Source organism: Neomonachus schauinslandi, chromosome 10, assembly GCF_002201575.2.
Source record: "Neomonachus schauinslandi chromosome 10, ASM220157v2, whole genome shotgun sequence".
In the NCBI taxonomy this organism is placed as follows: Eukaryota; Metazoa; Chordata; class Mammalia; order Carnivora; family Phocidae; genus Neomonachus; species Neomonachus schauinslandi.
The window spans coordinates 16,036,682-16,057,483 of record NC_058412.1 but is presented as its reverse complement, the minus strand read 5'-3'; the positions used below and the strand labels follow the sequence as shown (position 1 = coordinate 16,057,483).

The 20,802-nt window shown below is 45.6% G+C and overlaps 1 protein-coding gene across 1 annotated transcript in view; it reads left to right on the top strand.

Annotated features, from left to right (window-relative positions):
- The first annotated feature begins 259 nt into the window (after window positions 1–259).
- Window positions 260–20,802, top strand: part of APOB (apolipoprotein B) — a 37,749-nt gene continuing 17,206 nt past the window's right edge. The window contains exons 1-19 of the mRNA XM_021697339.2: window positions 260–326; window positions 559–597; window positions 1,618–1,733; window positions 2,752–2,897; window positions 5,096–5,249; window positions 6,086–6,241; window positions 7,756–7,880; window positions 8,569–8,654; window positions 10,041–10,260; window positions 11,053–11,280; window positions 11,493–11,610; window positions 11,717–11,863; window positions 12,531–12,742; window positions 13,035–13,272; window positions 13,841–14,017; window positions 15,376–15,567; window positions 16,648–16,815; window positions 17,285–17,496; window positions 20,346–20,528. Of these exons, the coding sequence (XP_021553014.1) occupies window positions 260–326; window positions 559–597; window positions 1,618–1,733; window positions 2,752–2,897; window positions 5,096–5,249; window positions 6,086–6,241; window positions 7,756–7,880; window positions 8,569–8,654; window positions 10,041–10,260; window positions 11,053–11,280; window positions 11,493–11,610; window positions 11,717–11,863; window positions 12,531–12,742; window positions 13,035–13,272; window positions 13,841–14,017; window positions 15,376–15,567; window positions 16,648–16,815; window positions 17,285–17,496; window positions 20,346–20,528 (2,984 nt within the window). The remainder of the gene's footprint in view (window positions 327–558; window positions 598–1,617; window positions 1,734–2,751; window positions 2,898–5,095; window positions 5,250–6,085; window positions 6,242–7,755; window positions 7,881–8,568; window positions 8,655–10,040; window positions 10,261–11,052; window positions 11,281–11,492; window positions 11,611–11,716; window positions 11,864–12,530; window positions 12,743–13,034; window positions 13,273–13,840; window positions 14,018–15,375; window positions 15,568–16,647; window positions 16,816–17,284; window positions 17,497–20,345; window positions 20,529–20,802) is intronic.

The window sequence follows — 20,802 nt, the reverse complement described above, 5'->3', positions numbered from 1 at the left end:
ACAGGAGCCAGGCGTGCAAAAGCAAACAGGCCCCGCTGCCCTTTGGACCTTTTGCAATCCGCCGGGCGCGCTCTCTAAGCCCAGACGCTGCGGCCTGGGCGGGCGGCCTGGTATAAATAGGGCGCGGACGCGGGCCGCGCATTCCCTCCTCGTCGGTGCGGGGCGGCCGCCTGCGGGTGCCGGTCCCTGAGGAGCCAGCCAGCCAGCCCTTCGGCCAGGCCACACGAGGCGCAGCAAGGGAGCCGCCCGCCCCGTCGGCATGGGCCCTCCGAGGCCCGCGCTGCTGCTGCTGCTGCTGCTGCTGGGAGTCGCCGGCGCCTGGGCGCGTGAGTGGGGCGGGCCGGCCTGCGGGCCGCGGGGTCCGGGGGGGCGGGGACCCGGGCCAGCGGTGGCTGGTCCACGCACAACACGGTGGGGGGCGGGGCAGCACAGGCTGGGGAGGGGTTTCTCCAGAGCCTGCTTCTCCTCTGAAGGCGCAAGCGGTGCCCCTCCCCGGGAGACCCTGGGCCGCATGGGAAGACGGGAGAAAGCAACGCTGTCTGTCTCCTTTTCTTACAGAAGACGAGGTGCTGGAGAATGTCAGCCCCAGCTGCCCAAGTAAGGCGTTTCCCCACTGGGCGTGGAAGGGCGCCCCCAACCCCTAGCCCCTCCTTCTGCACCTCAGCTCACTAAGATGCTGGGACGCTATGATGGATGTGCTCTGCTCTGAGCCCCAAGAAGCCAGTTCCTTGAGACTCTGCCCACCTCCAAGGGCTCTCAGTTCCTTCTACCTGCGTTTCTATTCTGTCTCAAGAGATTGGCCGGGGGGGGGAGGGGGGGACTGACACTGTCGCTCTGTCGGCCCATGGACACATTAAAGAGATATCCCATCACTGTTTATCAGTGGCTAATCATTGATTCGAAGCACATGAGGGTGAGGAAATGCTGACTTTAACCTTTGTAGAGAAATCCAGACGCCCCCACCCCCGACTCCTTCATATTTACCTGACCTCCAGGGGTCAAAGGAGCTGACCTCGCGGTGGTACCCCGGGTACGCCTCAGAGCGGGAGGCTGGGCTCTGATGGGGCAGCACTGCCATCTTGTGGCCATCTGGCATCACTGCACCTGTGCTCTTTTTCTCACATTGTTCGGCAAATGCCTCTCAAGCACGATGGAAAACTCCAGAATTCCTTCTTGGGTTTTTCTTAAGACAGTCAGATAGCCATAATACTTAATGAACTTTGCCTCAGGGATTTGAGAGAACCAAAAAAAGAGCCACAGGATTGTGTTATTTTCAAGCTGAAAAGGCATCAGAGGTATTTGCTTTATGTTGCCAGCTCTTAATTTGCCAGTCTTTCCTATAGACCTTCTGAGCCCCATTGTTTAACACTCCCCTCCTTGCACCTCAGATAATACATTCAAAAAATACTGGCAAATGTAAACATTGTCCTCAACAAAACATAGTGGGGAAGTTAAATATGTAAAGGGAAATTAAGTATAATGCAAAGTCAATTAAAAATAATTTGAGTTTAATTACCATTTTTTTTGTGATCTTTGCCACTACCTCTCTCTTCCCAGAATAGACTACCCTTGGGGGAGTTATGTCCTATGTAGCTCACCTATTTCTCCCTATTTTAGAAGGTGCAACTCGATTCAAGCACCTCAGGAAGTACGTATACAACTATGAGGCTGAGAGTTCCACTGGAGTCCCTGAGACCCCTGATTCAAGAAGTGCCACCAGGATCAACTGCAAGGTATGAGGGGACAGGAAGAGCTACTGGAGGGACCCAGGGCTCCCGTCCTTGCAGACCCAGCTCATGCCAGGAGTGCCGTAATCACAAAGTGAGGGACTGTCCCTGGGTTTGAAAGTCAGCCACTCTGCTGAGTTTTCTGCCACAAAAAAAAATTTTGCCAACCAGATTTATTATTCCATTAGTTTCTAAGGTGTAACTGGAATACATGATCTAGAATATCAGCATTGCAGGATGGTAGATTTAACATGAAAGAAGCCCAGTGGGTAAGCCAAGGCAGGTGGGCATCTCAGGAAAGCTTTCTGGAGTGCAGTTTTTATACTCTGAGCCAAACAGAATCTTTGCTTAAGACAAACAGAAAAAAAAAAAAAGAAAAGAAAAATTTAAATATGTAGTTTGCTTTCAAAACTTTATTGCTGAGATGATTGTATTCATGTCAGTGTTCATATGGAACGGATCTAAGGGCCACTATTAGGGGCCATGTGGGAAAGAGTAGTCAAGCTGGAAAACTGACCTCTTCTTTCTAGGGCCCCGTAGTCTGTGTTGTCAAATAAGGTAGCCATTGGCCACACGTGGCTGTTTAAATTGAGTAAAACTTAAACTTCTTAGTCATACCAGCCACATTTCAAGTGCCCATGGCCAGCAGATCTCTGTCAGACACGGTAAATGTAGAACATTTCAATCACTGCAGAAAGTTCTTGAACAGTGCTAGATGACTGTTAGGGACCTCTGCAAAGTCCAACAATACATAAAGCTCTGAATGGGCCCCAAGAGATACAAACAGTTGGGTTGCTTGGTTTTTTGGGTGACATTAAGGAAACATTTGCTGTTGAAACCAACGATGGCCTTCTTCCTGCCCCCTGTTGTCCTTCTTCTAGCTCTTAGACTGCATTCCCTCTAGACAGTGGGTCCCCAACAGTATTTCCCTTGGTGTCCTGATTAGAGGGTAAGCCCTGGGCTGTGACCGGTCTCATGTTCTTGATGGAGAGTCTTCACGTGCTGCTTGCTACTCTCTTCTCAGGTTGAGCTGGAGGTCCCCCAACTCTGCAGCTTCATCCTCAGGACAAGCCAGTGCACCCTGAAGGAGGGGTATGGCTTCAACCCTAAGGGCAGGCCCTCACTGCATAAGACCAAGAACTCTGAGGAGTTTGCTGCTGCCATGTCCAAGTAAGGCGTGGGCCTGTCTGAACTTCTGAGCTCTGGGATTCACTGGATGTGTTGTACATACGTGTGTGTGCGTGTGCGTGTGTGTGTCTGTGTGTGTGTATCCAGGGAGGGAAGAATGCATGCGTTTATATGAGGCATGTGTGTGAGGATAAGTATTTTATTCTGTATTCACCATGGATCAGGGAATTGCTAAGTTGTCACAAAAATCAAAAAGAGGGAAGCATTATTTACCCTTCCCTAGTAAAGTGCCCCTAATTATCATTTAAATGTGTTTCTAAAAACTTCCATGCTTTAAAACTCCATGAGACAATAAAGGTGAGATGGTTTATTTAAACAAGTGAATTCTTGTTTAAAGAAGTAAACAAGACCGGTAGCCCATGGTCTTCAGGGAGGGTCCAGCAGGACTTGGTATGGTACAGGGTCCGTTCCACAGGGGCGGCAAGGCCCAGCCTCAGGGAGTGCAGGGAATGCCAAGTCCCCCCCCGCTCCCCAGGGTCAGCGTTCTGCCCGCATAGTGACCAGGCCATCCTGGTGTTTGCAGCTGGCCTGTCTTCTGACTGCTCCATGTCTGTATTGCACTTGTAAATATTTTGAACATCGCCCCTGCCTCAAGTCCAAATCACAGTTGGTAGTGTCCTAAGTGTGTGCAAATACAGACAGCGATCGGTTTGTTGATCTGGGAGCATCAGAAACTCCCCGCCCGTCTTTCGATTTGTTAAACATTAGACGTGAAAGCCAGTCCTTTCTCTGCAGAGTTAGCCTTGATGCTTCTGTCTCTCGCCGAAATTTTATCCAAGACCTAAATGTGTATGAGGGACAGGGATGCAGTGACAGGAGGGACTGGTAGTTACTTTTTGGGCTTTACCTTTCTCCAAACAAAAGGGACTCCTGCTCTTGACTACCACAGGCTTTCCAAGCCTACAATGCAGTGTCTGGAACTTTCTGCGAGGATGTAGATCTGTAGGAGATGTGCCTGGTCTCCTTCTCCTCCTTCTGACTTAACTAGAGCAGGTACAGCCCTGAATTTCCAAAGGGAAGTCCCTAAGACCATAGTTGATATGGGCTCCAGACATGGTCTCATACCATATTTTTTTTTTTTTATTTGAGAGAGAATGAGAGACAGAGAGCATGAGAGGGAGGAGGGTCAGAGGGAGAAGCAGACTCCCCGCTGAGCAGGGAGCCCGATGCGGGACTCGATCCCGGGACTCCAGGATCATGACCTGAGCTGAAGGCAGTCGCTTAATCAACTGAGCCGCCCAGGCGCCCCAAGGTCTCATACCATATTAAAGAGCGACTACCCAACAAATGTATGAAAAGAAGTTCAAATTCACTAGTAATCAGGAATTGTAATTAATGTAACAACAATATACTTATCACATTATGCCCATAAGATTACAAAAATGTAAAACGGCCAAGCGCCTGTTGCTGGTGACCTCTGAGGCGAAGGGTACCTATAGCATTGCTGGTGGAAATGAGAGCCAATAGTCAATATCTATTATAATCAAAAACTTACTGCCTTTGACACAGCAATTTCAAAATGCTGGGACTCTAGCCCATGAAGAGAAAAGCAGTAATGTGTGAAGATAATATGCATAAGGGTGTTTGTTTCAGTGTTGTTCATGTGGGGGGAAAAATCCGGAAAGAAAGTGAATCCCATCAAATAGGGAAATGTCTGAATCAATTACGTATAACCATAAAATGAGAAAGTTCTATAGCTTTAAAAAAAAAAAATCTGTTAGAGTTATACCACATGAGTCAAAGGACTTCTGTGGAGTATAATTGAGAAAAGCAAGATAGAAAAAAATGTGGAAAATACAATGTCATCTGTATAAAACAAGCAATGAAAAAATCTTTATGTGCAAATGTCTCCACCCCCACACCTCTAAATGGGATTGCCCGAGTGTGGAGATAGAAATGGAAAACCCAGTGGGTTGTTCTGTGAGGAACATGACAGCAGAGACTGGTGTGGGTAGAAAACAGAGTGGGGATGCCTGAGGCAAGCAAAACAAGTAAAGAAGTACAAGAATGCCAAAAACATACACATATTTGTATACTTCTTTGGAAAATGTACATTTATAAAGAGATAAAAAAAAAACAAAACAGTGAGTAGGAGGGAGGCTGCAAAGCTACCTAGCTTACGTCCAACAGGCTCTCAGCGGAGAAAGAACATTTCTGTGACCTCACTCTCTCTGGAATAGGTACGAGCTCAGGCTGGCTATCCCTGAAGAGAAGCAAGTTTTACTTTACCCAGAGAAAGAAGAGCCTAAACATATCCTGAACATCAAGAGGGGCATCATTTCTGCCCTCCTGGTTCCCCTGGAGACAGAAGCGGATAAACAAGAGTTGTTTCTGGTGAGAACTCAGAAGGTTGATAACAGTGGCCCTTTGAACTCATCTTCACATGTTTGAGCCGGGTCCCACTGTGTATATAAAATGGATTATTGATTTAGCTACATGGCTAGCTACACACAAGAGGCCCTGTACTGGTAGGAAGGGCCGGTACCCAAGGCTCTCCCTGTCCCCTGGGCCCACAGATGGATCCTTCTGAGCAGGTGGAGCAGGTTAGCCTAATTTTAAAGCAGTATTTGAGGAGTCCTGACCACCCTACTCTTTTGTTTGCTTTTTTGTGTCCCCACGAGGTGTAACACAGTAAAGCTGGTGTGTATTTTAAACACAGAAAATAATTGAATCTGTTGCCAGCTTCTCTCAAGAATTTCAAGTTTCGACCTGAGAGAGAATTCAATTTATTTGAGTCCTGTGAACATTTTTGAGCCCTTACTGTGTTCTAAGTTCTATACTATACTACACTTGGAGAAGACAGAGGACGTCCTGCAGAGAACTTTCCTCAGGGAGTTCTCGGGATCTGGGGGAGAGAACCAAGACACACTGAACACAGGGCATACTGGAATACGTGCTGTAAATGAGCAATAGAGAAAATCCTCTGAGAGCACAGAATACAAAGTCAGAGTCGGCTGGGTCCTAGGAGGGTCCAGAACCACCCTTCACTGGCCTTCTCACTTCACCTCTGGCCAGCCAGCAATGCCCACCCTCTGCCTAGGAAGAAGAAAGTCCCTTCCCAATCCAAGCTGCTCCTGCCTTTTCTCCCAGGCTCCTTTCCCAGCCCCTCTAAAGCACCCAAGGCTGTTTTCCCACGTTGAACATACCTGTTCTATCTCCTACTCCCATAGGATACTGTGTATGGAAACTGTTCCAGTGACTTAACTGTTAAAACAAAGAAGGCAAATGTGGCAACAGGAATAGCCATTGAAAGGAACCTGGAGAAGTGTGATCAGTTCAAGCCCATTAGCACAGGAGTTAGCCCACTTGCTTTGATCAAAGGCATGGTAAGTTTCACATCCACATTGCTCCTTGCACTGAGCACTGTCCTCTTGGTTATTAAAATTCTGGGATGTTAGAGCTGGTAGGGATTTTGGGGAAGAATCAACACAGCCTCATCTTCATCTAGACTATAGCAGGAAACTGAGGACCAGACCAGGAAAGGACTGCCCAAGGCCACATGGCCTGTTATTAATTGAGCCAATACTAGAATCAGGTTCCTGATTCCCCAGTCCAGAGCTCTGTCCTTCTTGCTGTCCTTCTGTCGCTGGCAGCAAACCTTCCACCATCCCTGGAGAATAATGACTGTCTATCCCTGAAAAGGTTCTAGGGCTTAATGGAGGGCAGCAAAGCCATCTATTGCTGTTTCCTGTAAGAGGGCTGGATGTCCCCAGCTCCAGGCATCCAACCTCTGAGGAAGGCCCAAGACCTGTGATCTGCTCTCCTCTCCCTCACTCCCATGAAGTGACATTACCAAGAGCGATTCCAATGTCCTGTCCTTTCATCCTATATACGACCCTGATTGATGCCTGGCCTCTCTGCTTCCTGCCTAGGCCAGCCCCTTAGTATTAGCCTTCTCTCCTGCACCTCAACAGGGATCATGTGGCACCATATTACCAGAGCTTGCCCAATGCCTTGTAATCTTCTGGTACATGAATCACAGCTTATCTCAATAAACAGGAAGGACTTGAGCAATCACTGCCATGCTTGGCAATGTTCCTGGTCATTGTCCTTGAGGCTGAAAATATGATGTCTGACGGCCACAGGGTCATAATCAGAAGAGGCCAAGGCACTGGCTTATGTCTCTTTTCTGAGCACTTGCTGTGAGCTTAGCCCTACTCTGGGCAGCACTGAGGGTCAGAGGCAGTGGCAGATGAACCATGGACCTTCTTTTGTACCTACAGTCTAATCCAGGAACAAGGTTCCTACACATGTCAGTAAAGGACAATAAATGGCATACTTGATAAAGTTATAAACTGAGCAGTGCAGACAAGCAATCCTAGGCCTGACCAGGAAGGAGAAAGCACTACTCATGTAGTTCATTTGACAAAGCTGGTGGTAGATCTGATTAGACGGAATGGTGGGTGAGCATCCATCAATCTAGCCTCAAAGATTTATGGAGGATGTGGACCATGAACCTGAAAGATACAAAGAACGTGAGAGTGGAAGAGAGACATAAGGACAGGCTTCTAGGCAAAGAAAACTTAAGAAGCAGTGTGAAGTGTTAATGTGTGGTGGGTGGGTATATGTACAATGCCAGGTTATATACACTTTGTGCAAGATGAGAGGTCCAGTGGGGTGGAACAAGAAGAGTCTACAGCTTGACTCAGCTTTGGGTATGCTGAGTTATTGTATCCCTTTGTTTAAATGTCAAGTACCAAGCTACCTTCTTTAACTGAGTTTATCTAGTGGTGCAGAACTCCCATCTCCCATCTTCCTTGAAGGTAAATGCCCATGGCAGAAGAATCAGGTTCAAGCCCCAGGAACTGATCAAAATGTTTTTTTCCAATCTCATTTACAGCTCCGCCCCTTGTCAGCTCTGATTAGCAGTAATCAGTCCTGCCTGTACACTCTGGACCCAAAGAAGAAGCATGTGTCAGAAGCCATCTGCAAGGAGCAACACCTGTTCCTGCCTTTCTCCTCCAAGTAGGTCACCTTCTGCACCCTGATTCATCGTTTATGGAGTTGATGTGAGATGAATGCTTCTCAATGCCCTGTTCTAGGCAAGGCTGTGCCTGGAGGAGGCTATGAGGAGGTACAAAGCAGAGCCCATCCCTGTCTCCATTTCAAGCTAACAGACAATTTAGCAGGAAAATCTTAGGTATACAAAACAATTTGAGACCAACCAAAGATATCTGAGACCCAGACTTTAAGGGTTATGGATCAGGAAACCCAGGGATCATTGCAGGCTGCCCTGGTTAAAAAGGCTTTATGGAAGATTTGGGATTGGGACCAGAGACTTGTATACCCAATCCATTTTGAAACCTGATCCATCAACTAGTGTTTACTGATTAATTGCTCTATTCTTGGCATTGTGCTGAGGGAGATAACACAGGAATTTCAAGGCACAGTGTTAGTCCCTACCCTCTGGACACTCCAGATTGGTGAAAGGTATAAAGTACAGATGTCCCTCTGATGCAAGGACAGCTAGCATGACCAGGAGGAGGTGGAGGCTATTCACTGGCAGGGAAGGAGGTCAAGGAGGCTGGATTTAATGGTTTGAAAGGTAGGCAGGATTTGGGTAGAAGTAGAGAGGAAAACATTCAACATGAAAAGAATAGTACGCTCTAGGGAACTGGCCATCCATGACATGATGTGCTTCCTTTGTTACCAGGAATAAGTATGGGATGATGACACAAGTTACACAGACTTTGAAACTTGAAGACACACCTAAGATCAACAGCCGCTTCTTTGATGAAGGTAAGATTTTATATGCACATAGTTGCCAGGGCTGGGAAATCTGCCCAAGACACACCATGTACCATGGCTAAGAAATGTCTGCTGATTGATGAGTCAAGTGGGCTTTGACATTCTGGCTATGGGCTGCTCCAGTGAGAAAGCACGTCCCTTTCAAAATGTCAAGTGCCAGTGGGATAAAGGAAAAGGAGAAGTATCCCCAAGCTACCTGGGTTTTTGTAAATGGGAAATTGGCCTCCTAAGTCTACCTTTGGTAGATCTGACAACCTTATACACCCTATAATAGGCCTGGGACCTGGACGAGGTGGGGCAAGTGGGAGAGGGCCTTTGGGGTCAGGAATCAGTCTTTAGAGCAGGATAAAACCTTAGCGATCTCTAGTCCAACCCTAACCCTGCATTTGTCTTATATTTAAATCTGCCATGGGGCGCCTGGGTGGCTCAGTCATTAAGCGTCTGCCTTTGGCTCAGGTCATGATCCCAGGGTCCTGGGATCGAGCCCCACATCGGGCTCCCTGCTCAGCCAGGAGCCTGCTTCTCCCTCTCTCGCTCCCCCTGCTTGTATTCCCTCTCTAGCTGTCTCTCTCTCTGTGTCAAATAAATAAATAAATAAAATCTTAAAAAAAAAAAAAGACATTTATAAAAAAAAAAATCTGCCATATGCATTCCTTCACTGTTCTCAGCAACCTATGATGTCAGGTGGTAGCCATGTGTGCTTTTATACCCATTCTACAGAGGGGGAAATGATACTTAGAGAGACTTGTGATGTATCGATGGTCTCTGAATATTGGAAGTAGTGCAAGGTCAGACCTTGGGTCTAATTTAAGTCAGGACTCTTTCCATTGTACCACATTTCCCCCATTATTCCCCCACACTTCCCACATTAACCCCTGTCCTGTTCAGGGTGATGGAGGAGACACAGAAGGGTCTCCCCCGCCATAAGCTGCTTCTAGATCCCATTGGGAAAAATGACAGGTGAGCATCAATGGGTCTTGCCTCAGCCACAGCCATGTCACTGGCAGCACTACCTCCAGTTCCTTCCAGCAAAGAGGTCATCTGATATCAAATTCAGACAAGCCTGGATTCAATTTCAGCTCTGCTTCTTACACTCAGAGAGGTCTTAGGCAAGGTGAGCTGCTCATCTCTGGGTCTCAGTTCCCCTGTCTTTAAATTGAGGAATAATAGCAAACCCATAAGGATACTGTGATGAGTCAGTAAAAACCCTGAAGTCAAACACCTAGCACAGAGCCAGATACGTAACAGGCATTGAGTATAGGATAGTTTTCTTTTCTTTTTTGCGGATACCTCCCTAATTTCCAGTTTTCAGTAGACCAAGAGGTGGTTGAAATGTGGAGGTAAGCAAGAATCCCTTTGACACTTTCACCCTTCCAGGTGCCGAGGAGGTGGGTCTTGCCTTTGAGAGCACCAAATCCACATTACCTCCAAAGCAGGCTGAGGCCATTGTGAAGACTATCCAGGAGCTGCAAACATTGCATGTCTCTGAGAAAAATGCCCAGAGAGCTAACCTCTTCAATAAACTGGTTACTGAGCTGAGAAGTCTTAACAATGAGGCATTCACATCCCTCTTGCCAAAGCTGACCGAGGTGTCCAGGTATTTCTTTAATGGTTGCAGCTATATCTTTTGTATGACCTATGATAAGTGGCTGAACTTTCAAACCATGGCCAAGCAGAAAATCTCAGAGGCCATTGAAATATCAATCCAGTTATTCCACTAGTCAATCAGTTAATGTTTGCTGGATAGAGAAATATCAACTAGCGTGCTTAGAGTGCCATGGGCCACACACACACACACACACACACACACACACGTACACATGCACACACGCTCCATTCAAGGCAGATATGTATTTGTGTGTCAAAATGGAAGAGAAATATTTCCCACACTTTGATGTATCTTCTAATTCCTCATTCTATTATGAGTATCTTGGAAAATTTTAGAGAAAAAGAAGTCTGTGTCCTCTGGAAGCCTGGGCTAGTGGAGACAGAACTAGGCAAACAAAGTGATACTGTGATTTCTCTATACTTCAAGGCATTGGCTTTAAGTGCTGGGGAGGTCAGAGGAGGGACTAAGGACCAAAATTAGGCCATGCCAATGTTTTCCTGGCACAGTCTATGTTCTGAAGGACGGACAGTGATTAACAGTCCTCTTTTGGTGATTAATCTGGGGTCCTTCTTCAGACTTTCCTCCGTGGTGCTTCTCCAGTGGACAGTGCTTGTAGGGAAGGCTTCCTGGGATCTGAGTTGGATTTTGGAAGATGGTTGGATTTGGAGAGTGAATAGAAAAGAAATCAGGGTACTCCTGTCAGAGGGAGCATCATGGGCCAAGGATATTGGAGCTGCCTGAAGGCTATCTGTGTAACCTTCTCTGCTCTTTCCTTCTCAGCCCCATCACCTTACAAGCCTTGATTCAATGTGGACAGCCCCAGTGTTACACTCACATCCTCCAGTGGCTGAGAAGTGAGAAGGCCAACCCCCTCCTGATAGATGCTGTGACTTACCTGGTGGCCCTGATGCCAGAGCCCTCAGCCGAGAGGCTGCAGGAGATCTTCAGCACAGCAAAGGAGCAGCAGAGCTGGGCCACTTTATATGCTCTGAGTCACGTGGTCAACAAGTGAGTTTCACACTGGTTCTCCTCCTAGGAGCTGAGGAAGCCCCTACATCTCTGTACTAAGATTATACCCCACTCTCCACTTTCAGACTCTCTTGCATACTCTTGTTTTTTCCACTAGACATTTTGAGAGCAAAGACTTGCAATAAGAAATCTTCACACACAAGTTTGTATTTTAAAGTAAACTTAGCTAAGTGCTAACTCTTACTCTGTAGCTATCATAAGGCAAACCCTGTGGTGACCCAGGACCTGCTGGATATTGCTGATTACCTGTTGGAACAGATTCGCGATGACTGCACTGGGAACAAAGATCACACCTACTTGATTCTGAGGGTACTTTCAGTCTTTTGTATGATATGCATTGTTTCAGAAGCATTTTCCTGGACACCCCCTACTTTTCCTTCTGCACTTGATTTGCCCTTGTTTCTTTTCAATGCAGGTCATTGGAAATATTGGAAGAACCATGGAGACAGTAACCCCAAAACTTACATCTTCAATCCTGAAATGTATCAAAAGTACAGAGCCATCGCTGCTGATTCAGAAGGCTGCCATCCAGGCACTGCGGAAAATGGAACTTAAAGATGAGGTGAAGTTCACAGAGGAAGTCTGAATGTAAAAACTTCATTCAGATTAACGAGGACTTGGAATGAGATTGTAAATCTCATCATTCTACTGCTTTCTAATTGCCATTTCAACAAGCCTGGTGACTGCCTAGCAGTATGTGGAGAAGAAAGAAATATTAGACCATGCTGCCACTCTAGCCTCGAATATGAGATTTTAGCTACATGCTGTCCCCCTACCAGATCAACCATCACTCTCATCTCAGGAAAACATGCTTGATTTCCCCCTGGCCCTGTCTTGGGTGCAAATGACTTCAGAGCTTTGGAAAATGCCTTATTTATTCACCCCAAACTCTCACTATCCCTTCCCACCTTCATTCCCACATTGAAATAATTTATGTTAAAACAAGTTTATTTTCACTTATAGTAGCAGATCTTCCTCAAGTCACAACTTGAGTATGTTAATGCAGTTGAATGTAACATGCATTTAATAGGAGTCTTCTGAGACCCTTCCTTGAGCTGGTTGTTCTGAGGGATGCTAGTGAGAAGATACCATACCAGCATTTGAAAAATTATCAGAAAGAAATTTGACTTGCATGTAGTAAACCACCAGCAGACCACACCAGTGTTTGCCAGGCATGTTCTGTGTTCTGACCAAATGATAGTGGTAACAGTCTCTTTTTTTGGCTACAGGTCCGGGAAGTTCTTCTTCAGGTTTTCCTCAATGATGCCTCTTCAGGGGATAAGCGACTGGCTGCCTATCTCATGCTGATGAGGGACCCTTCCCAGTCAGATATTAATGAAATCATCCAGCTTCTTCCACGGGAACAGAATGAACAAGTAAAGAACTTTGTGGCTTCCCACATCGCCAACATCTTAAACTCAGAAGAATTGTATATCAAAAAGTAAGTAAGAGTAATTTTCCCCCATCTGCCACAAAGGGCAAAGAGTAATCCACCACCCCACCCCACCCCCGCCCATTCCTAAAGGCCACTGCCTGCCCTTTATGGAGTGTTCTTTCTTCTGGGCAACATGCACGCAAAAATGCAGCAGAAGCAGACCTGAGCCAAGCTCTTGGGCAAATGAAATCCAGATAGTTTGGTAGCATTCAGCAATCCATATTTCCTTGGGGTGAGAGAGACAATGGATTCTTAACATGACGTGTAAGCTAAAACTACACTCCTTCTTTCTATCTAGCTTGAAAAAGTTAGTGGAAGAAGCTCTGAAAGGATCTCAACTCCCAACCATCATGGACTTTTCAAAATTTTCCCGGAACTATCAATTTTCCAAATCTGTTTCCCTTCCATCGCTTGACCCTGTTTCAGTCAAAATCGAGGGAAATCTTATATTCGATCCAAATAATTACCTTCCTAAAGAAAGCATGCTGAAAACAACCCTCAGTGTCTTTGGATTTGCTCCAGCGGACCTCTTTGAGGTATGTGTGAGACTAAGAAGAGGCTCCCGTCCCCTCTCCTGTTCTGTACAACACCATAAATAGAAAGTCAAGGGAGTCATGAGCCAGCCTGCGGAGGAGCTACAATCAGGCAGCTCATTCCTACCATCAGTTTGAGGGCTTCTTCTTTCCCTCCTCCCTTGCCCTCCTGCCTTCTAGCTAAAGGTCACCTGAAGCATGACTCTGTAGTATTAAGGGAAATGTAGATGTCTCAGGGAAGCCCTTAGAACCAAATCCAACAAAACACATGGGCTATGCGATCAGACTGATCTGGTTCAAACCCCAAATTCATTCCCAATCTGAATCTCTTGTTTAATTGTTTATCCTCTCTGACCTTAGCGTCTTCTGGAGAAGGACAAGTAATAAGTTCTGCCTTTCAAGATTCCAGTAAGATTTAAATAAAACAACTCCTGTGGTGGCTGAGCTCAGCTCCTACCCCATAGTATTCATTAAATACTTGTTTAATTAAATGGACATAAAGAGAGGAATTGGAGGCTGACATACAACAAAGCAACCTGATGGCATTTTCTTGCCTGATTTTCTTTCTCAGATTGGTTTGGAAGGGAAGGGTTTTGAGCCAACATTGGAAGCTCTCTTTGGAAAGCAAGGATTTTTCCCAGACAGTGTCAACAAGGCTTTGTACTGGGTTGATGACCAAGCTCCTGATCATGTCTCCAAGATCTTGGTGGACCACTTCGGCTACACCAAAGATGATAAACATGAGCAGGTATGTTTTTATTAAGAAAAGCTTTGGATCTCAGTGCAAAAATATTTTTCTCCAGGCCTAGAAGTCAAGAAGCTATCTAGCTGAAATGATAATTATGTCTATTATTTACCAGTCCTGTGGGGGTAAAGACTAGGGTCCTCTGCAGTTATAAGCCTCCTGGAGATTCAGTGTGCCCAGGAGCCAGACTTATTAGAGGCATTCTCCCATAATGATTAACAGTGTAGACTCTGGGGCATGGGTTTGAATTCTGACCTTACTGTCTCTGACCTAATGTGCACACCTAGGAAAGCTACTTGATACTCTGTTTCTACATCCCCAGAGTGCTAATAGTCCATAACTCACTGGGTTATTTAAAGACTAAATGAAATAAAGTATGTAAAATGCTAATCAGAATGCATGACTGGTACTGATTGTTCAATAAGCAGACATTATTTTAATTTTTAAATTCATATTTTCATTATTAACTGCTTTCTTTGGCTCTTACTCATATAGTGGGAGCAAAATCTACTTTGAAGCTAGCATAAGCCCCCACTTAAGGAGTAGAAAATAGATTGTATAATCTGGAGTTTCTTATTCTTTAATTTTTTGCTACTCCAAGTGTGATTCAGTCATTGGCTCACATCAGAGTTTGTTAGAAATGCAGATTCTGAGGCTCCACTGGGATATACTGCATCAGAATCTATATCTTAATGACATTCCCTAGATGACCTGTATGTGCATTTCAGTTTGAAAAGCAGGGCAATAATTTACTCCTAGATGCTCACAGATGGCCCCACCTCCACCTTCTAATTTACTCACCTCCACCTGAGGCTGAGGGTCTTTGCTCTGTTTGGGTCTATCAATCACTCTTTTCTTTCACATGTTTAAGCATCAGTCTATGGAGTTCTTCTAATCTCTAAAAAGAACTTGTTTAGGATAGGGTGCTTTTCAAGCTTTTGGCCAATTTATATAGCAGCTACATTTTCTCAAGAAACCCCTAGTATTCATCCCTCATCAAAGGAGAAAAGGGTAATCAGGGGAGACGTGAGGGACAGACAATCTTCTGCTCTTGGTGAGCCTAGGAATTCTGACATCCTGGAGAACAGAGGTCCGTCTTACTATGCCTACATTCAAGTTAAGAACAGCATGGAAGCACCCACTATCCCTGATAAGACCTCAGTTTCTCTTTCCATCTCAATTTGGAGGAGCTATCTATCTTTCTGTAAAAGGCAGGAGTGATTTCAGTGGCTTCCCTATATCCCCACCTGTGTACTTATATTTAGCCCATCATGGCTGCAGCATATGGGCCCCACATCAGGAACCTAAAGGTGTTTGACAATACTGACATCTCATTAGACATTTTGTTGTTAAAATCCCAGGACATGGTCAATGGAATTATGCTCAATGTTGAGAAGCTGATCAAAGATTTGAAATCCAGAGAATTCCCAGAAGCCAGAGCCTACCTCCGCATCCTGGGAGAGGAGCTTGGCCTTGTCAGGCTCCAAGACCTCCAGGTCCTGGGAAGGCTGCTGCTGAATGGTGTTCGCACTCTTCCCGGTATCCCCCAGATGGTAAGTGGGCCAGGCACCATCACGGTCAATGAGATTAGCCCATGCCCTTTTTAGATCCCCCAGACTCCTTAAGATCCTGTCCCACAAACCAGAGAAAGTACTTGTACTTCCTTCAAAGAAGCAGGTTTGCCTTGAATTTCAGGAGGAAGATTCTTGGGTTGCAAGGAATTGGTAACATTTAGAAATTAGGCCTTTGGTAATATTAGGTGTATCTTTCAAGGGCATCCATTTGTTCATCTGGAAAACAATATTAAGTGTATCTCCCTATATTTATGCTACAATGATTATGAAAGGATGCATTTGACAAACTGTAATCCACTATCTAAATATGAGCTATAGTTTCCATCATTATTAATTTATTAATAAGGGAGAAAATATCCAAATATTGTTCCCCGATATTTGATAAATAATAATGTTGGCTTTAAGAAACCAGATTTCAAGTTATTTTCTAAAAATTTTGTTTAAAAAAAAAACAATGCATACTAATATGTCCATCATCTCAATAGCTCTTTAGTTTTAAAAAAATGGTTTTGGGGTGCCGGGGTGGCTCAGTCATGTAAGCGGCTGACTCTTGGTTTCAGCCCAGGTCATGATCTCAGGGTCCTGGGATCAAGCCCTGAGTCAGGCTCTGCACTCAGCAGGAAGTCTGCTTGTCCCTATCCTTCTGCCCCTCCCCCCACTCTAAAATAAATAAATCAATCTTTTAAAAAAGTGATTTTATCATAATAGATTATACTTAAGTAGACCCTCATTTCCATTTAGACTCCAAATAACCAGAATTAATCTATGCCATCCAAGGCTACTTAAAGCTCATAAAGCTCTGAGGCACAGCAGTATTCTTAAGTGACTGAACCACTAGATCAAAATGACATGGTATCTGTCTAGGGCAATTTCTTATATCCCAATCTGTTGAAACCAATAATCATGCATTTTATCAAATAGTCAGCTAATCAAAATATACTAGTCTGTTTCTTTCTGGATAAAGAAGAGTAGTTACTATCTGATATGTGGGAGGTTGCATTTCTAAAATCCCACTCCAATGAGGCTTACTTGTAGTAACTGCCCCTGTTGGATCTACAGATTGGAGAGGCCATCAGGAAAGGCTCAATGAATGACTTGTTTCTTCACTACATCTTCATGGACAACGCCTTTGCACTCCCCACTGGACTTGGGTTCCAACTGCAAGTCTCCTCCTCTGGAGTCATCACTCCTGGATTCAAGGCCGGAATGAAGCTTGCAATAGCCAATGTAAGACCCTCTTCACTTTTTCATTCCTTAGGTTGTTCATTTCCTCCACGATTGGTTTCTTGTACAATTTTAAAATGTGTGTAGTTCAAGATGAAGTATATCATCGTTGTCTTTGCCTTATTCATTTTTATGAAAAACTTTAGGATTCCACTAGGAGGCTCCACCTTGCTAGCTCTGAGCAGTAAGGCGACAGCTATTCTCAATAAATGAGGATTCCTGTCCTCTTTCCATCCTGTTATGTTAACTTTAAGCAGTTAACTCGGGCACTTCCCAGTGCTGGGTATCAGTGTAATCTGGCTCTGGGGAACTGAGAACGTGGCTTTTCTTTCTCCAAAGAAATCACAGTAATGTTTCCTGAGGTGTGAGTGATCCAGAGATGTTTGCCCAGGGATGGGGAAGGGCGGTTGATCTGACTGCACAGGGACTGAGATATTTAATGAAGCTGAACAGGTCATTTTCTGACTTACAGTTGCAGGCAGAGCTGGTGACAAAGCCCTCTGTGTCCGTGGAGTTTGTGACAAACATGGGCATTATCATCCCGGACTTTTCAAGGACTGGGATCCAAATGAACACCAACTTCTTCCATGAGACAGGCCTGGAGATGCAAGCTGCCTTGAAAACTAAGCAGCTGAAGTTCATCATTCCTTCTCCAACAAGGCCAGTCAAGCTGCTCAGTGGCAGGTAATTCCATCTGCCAGATCTGACTACCAGTGTGAGAGGGAGAGTTGAAACTGGATCCGTAGGACTTGACTGCCTGAGATAATTCAGGGCCCTGTGAACTAGGGGGCGTGGGGGGAGAGAAGGTAGTGAATTACCTACTTTTAACCTAGCTTAGACTCACCAAACAATTACAATTTCCTCGACTGTCCAGGTTTTACTAAATTGATATTTAGGACTTACTGATTAATCACTTGTTATTAGGTTATTTTTTTTTAATTGTTTGTTTGTTTTGAGAATGAAGAAACACGAACTCTAGAGAAATTGTCCTTGGGAAATGAACATATTTTCCACAGGAAAAATACCAGAGGACATACTAATCTGTGGTAGCTAGCTCAGTGGATAGAGCATGAAGGTCCTAATCTCAAGATTATGGGATGCAGCATATATGGAGAGCTCCATTTTCAATGATACTCTTAAACATTGATTTACCTTAGTTTCTGTATCTTGGACACATTAATTTGTTGATTCAAAAAGAGTAAAAATAGTATTTAAGTGTCTAATATATATGAAGCACAGGGAATGAGATACACCTGACCTTCTAGCACTTAGTTCACAGGAAGGACGTACAATGAAGCAAGCCATTAAGTATCAAGTGCAGGCTGAGAGGAAACACTGGAGGACATGAAGTTCTGTAAAATGTAGCCTGTGGCACTCAGGGAAAGTTTTCTGAAGAAAGTGATGCTTGAGCTGATACCTGAAGGCTGTCAGAGTTATGCAGACCAAGGAGAAAGGAATGAGTGTTCCCAGGCTAAGAGAAGAGAATGGCTTGAAGGAAAAAGAATAGTTCAGGAGCTGCAAGAAAGTCAAAACTCAGTGTGGCGAAGTGCACTGGGGTCATAGAGGGAGGTGACAGAGGCTGGCCTTCTGAACCATCTGAAGGATGTTAGACTCTTCTGAAAACAGAGGAGTTTGAAGTGGGAGCATAAATAAAGCAAGCCTGGTGTTTTAGAGGACATGCTCTGACTCCAGAGTGGGGCACGGATGGACAAGGAGCATGACTGGAGACAGGATGACTGGTTGGAGTCTGTCACACCCACCTGTGGGTGAGAGATGCTCACAGCCTGAAACAGGCGAGGGCCAGGGAGGGTGCGGGGAGGAGCAAGCCTACTCCAGAAATTCTCAGGGGGTGGAAACATGAGCACTTGGTGATTGACCAGATGCGAGGCAAGGAAGAAGAGGAAGAGCAGTGGGGGTGTCTCTCACTGAAACAGGGAAAGTGGCTGGTTTGGAGGAAGCTGACAAACTCAGTTTGGGATATACCACATTTGAAGTCCTGTGAGACCACCCGTTTGAATAGCTGGCGGCAGGATCAATGGGTCTGAGCTCAATAAACAGGCTGGAGCTACAAATATGGGTTTGGGCGTCATCTGCAGATAGAGGTTGTTGAAGTCAAGCAGCAATTGGTGTAGGGTAAGACGTGATGGACTAGGACAGAAATGGGGAAAATGTGAATGTGTGAAGCGGAAGAGGAGAAGCAGCAAAGAGTGAGGAGGAGTGGTCCGAGAGGTGGAAGAAGAGCCCAGGCTGTAAAGGCTCACAGAAGCCCAAGAGAGGCCACCAGGGTGGATTGCCCCATAGGCAGCTAAAACTGGCACTTAGGGTTCCAGCCCACCAGCAAAGCTAGCTTTTAGGGCACCCCTAAAATGAGGAAATAATACAGAGAAAAGAACATGATATTTAAAAAAAAAAAAAAAAAGGCATCCTTGGATGAAATCAGGACATTGTTGAACTTTGTTGCACTTACTAATTTTTTTAAGTACATACTTGGGAGGAGGATTCTAAAATCCTTTCAGAGGTTAGGGACTCTAAAGTCTTAATCTGGCCATAAGTGAGCAGCTCTCCCTAATGCTTCTGGGAGATCAAGGAAGATGACACCTAAGAAGGTCCTTTGGAGTTAGGAGCAAGAAGGTGATTGGAGATGCTGATGGCGGCAGTCCCAGAAGTATGATGGTGGGGCATCAGATCACAGTTCCTGAGAAGTTCATGAGAAGCTTGTTGAAAGAGTGGAGACCATGAGGCCGCCAAGTTTCTTGATTGTGAGGGAGACAAGAGGGGCAAGCAGGGAAAGAAAATGTGTGTGTGTGAGTGCATGTGTGCACATGTGCACACATGCAATGGGAGAGGTGTGCAATGGAGAGGTATGCATGATGGGAGAGGCATGCATGATGGGAGAGGCATGCGATGGGAGGGGTGTGTGATGGGGGAGGCGTGCAAAGGGAGAGGCTTGCGATGGGGAGGTGTGTGATGGGGGAGGTGTGTGATGGGGAGGTATCTGATGGGGAGGTGTGTGATGGGGAGGTGTGCAATGGGGGAGGTGTGCGATGGGGGAGGTGTGTGATGGGGGAGGTGTGAGATAGGGGAGGCGTGCAAGGGGAGAGATGACTTGGACTTATTCAATGTGGGAAAGTGGAAAGAAGCCAGTAAAGTCAGAGTTACCCCTAGGCTTCCCTTCACGGGAGGGAAGGGGCACACCAGAGTTAAGGCCCAGTGATCTTTAACATCTGAATCTCTGTTTCCCCTGTAAAACAAGGAACCTCCTAATGCCTGCTGTTGTGGGGATAACAGCGAACAAAAGTAAACAACTCAGTGCAATGTCTGAAACAGAAGAGTCACGGTGTTTGTTAGCCTTGTTGATGTTTGTACTGTTCACTGTTTCTGAGTAAATCAGATAATCTGAGGTGTGTGTGGACAGAGGGGAGATAGAGAGCAGGTTAAGGGGGCAAATGTTGGCACTGCGACATGCAACCATCAGTGATGTTCAAGTCAACTGGTAACTTGAAGGTAACTCAGGTTTTTTCTTTCTTCACCAGTAACACATTGCATTTCCTCTCCACCACCAAGACCGAAGTGGCTCCACCTCTCAACGAGAACAGGCAGTCCTGGTCGGCTTGCAAGCCTCTCTTTGCTGGCCTGGACTACTGTACGTCGGGCGCTTACTCCACCACCACCTCCCCAGAATCTGCCTCCTACTATCCGCTGACCAGGGACACCAGGTCAGAGTTGCTCAGTGTCCCACCCCGCATCTGCTCACCTTCTACATTATGGCCACTTGGCGGGGCAAAGGGAAATCTGCTGTGTGTTCTAAGACCAGCCTTAGGTGTTTGCACCATCCTTTGATTACTTAAAATTACCTCTGTCCAGCGCACCTGAAGGGTACTTACATTCCTACCTAAACTTTGAGTAGGACTGAGTTTCTCCATGGGGGGTTGGGGGGGGAAGGTAAATCATGACTCCTAAAGGAGGTCTTAGCTCAAAAAATAAATGACC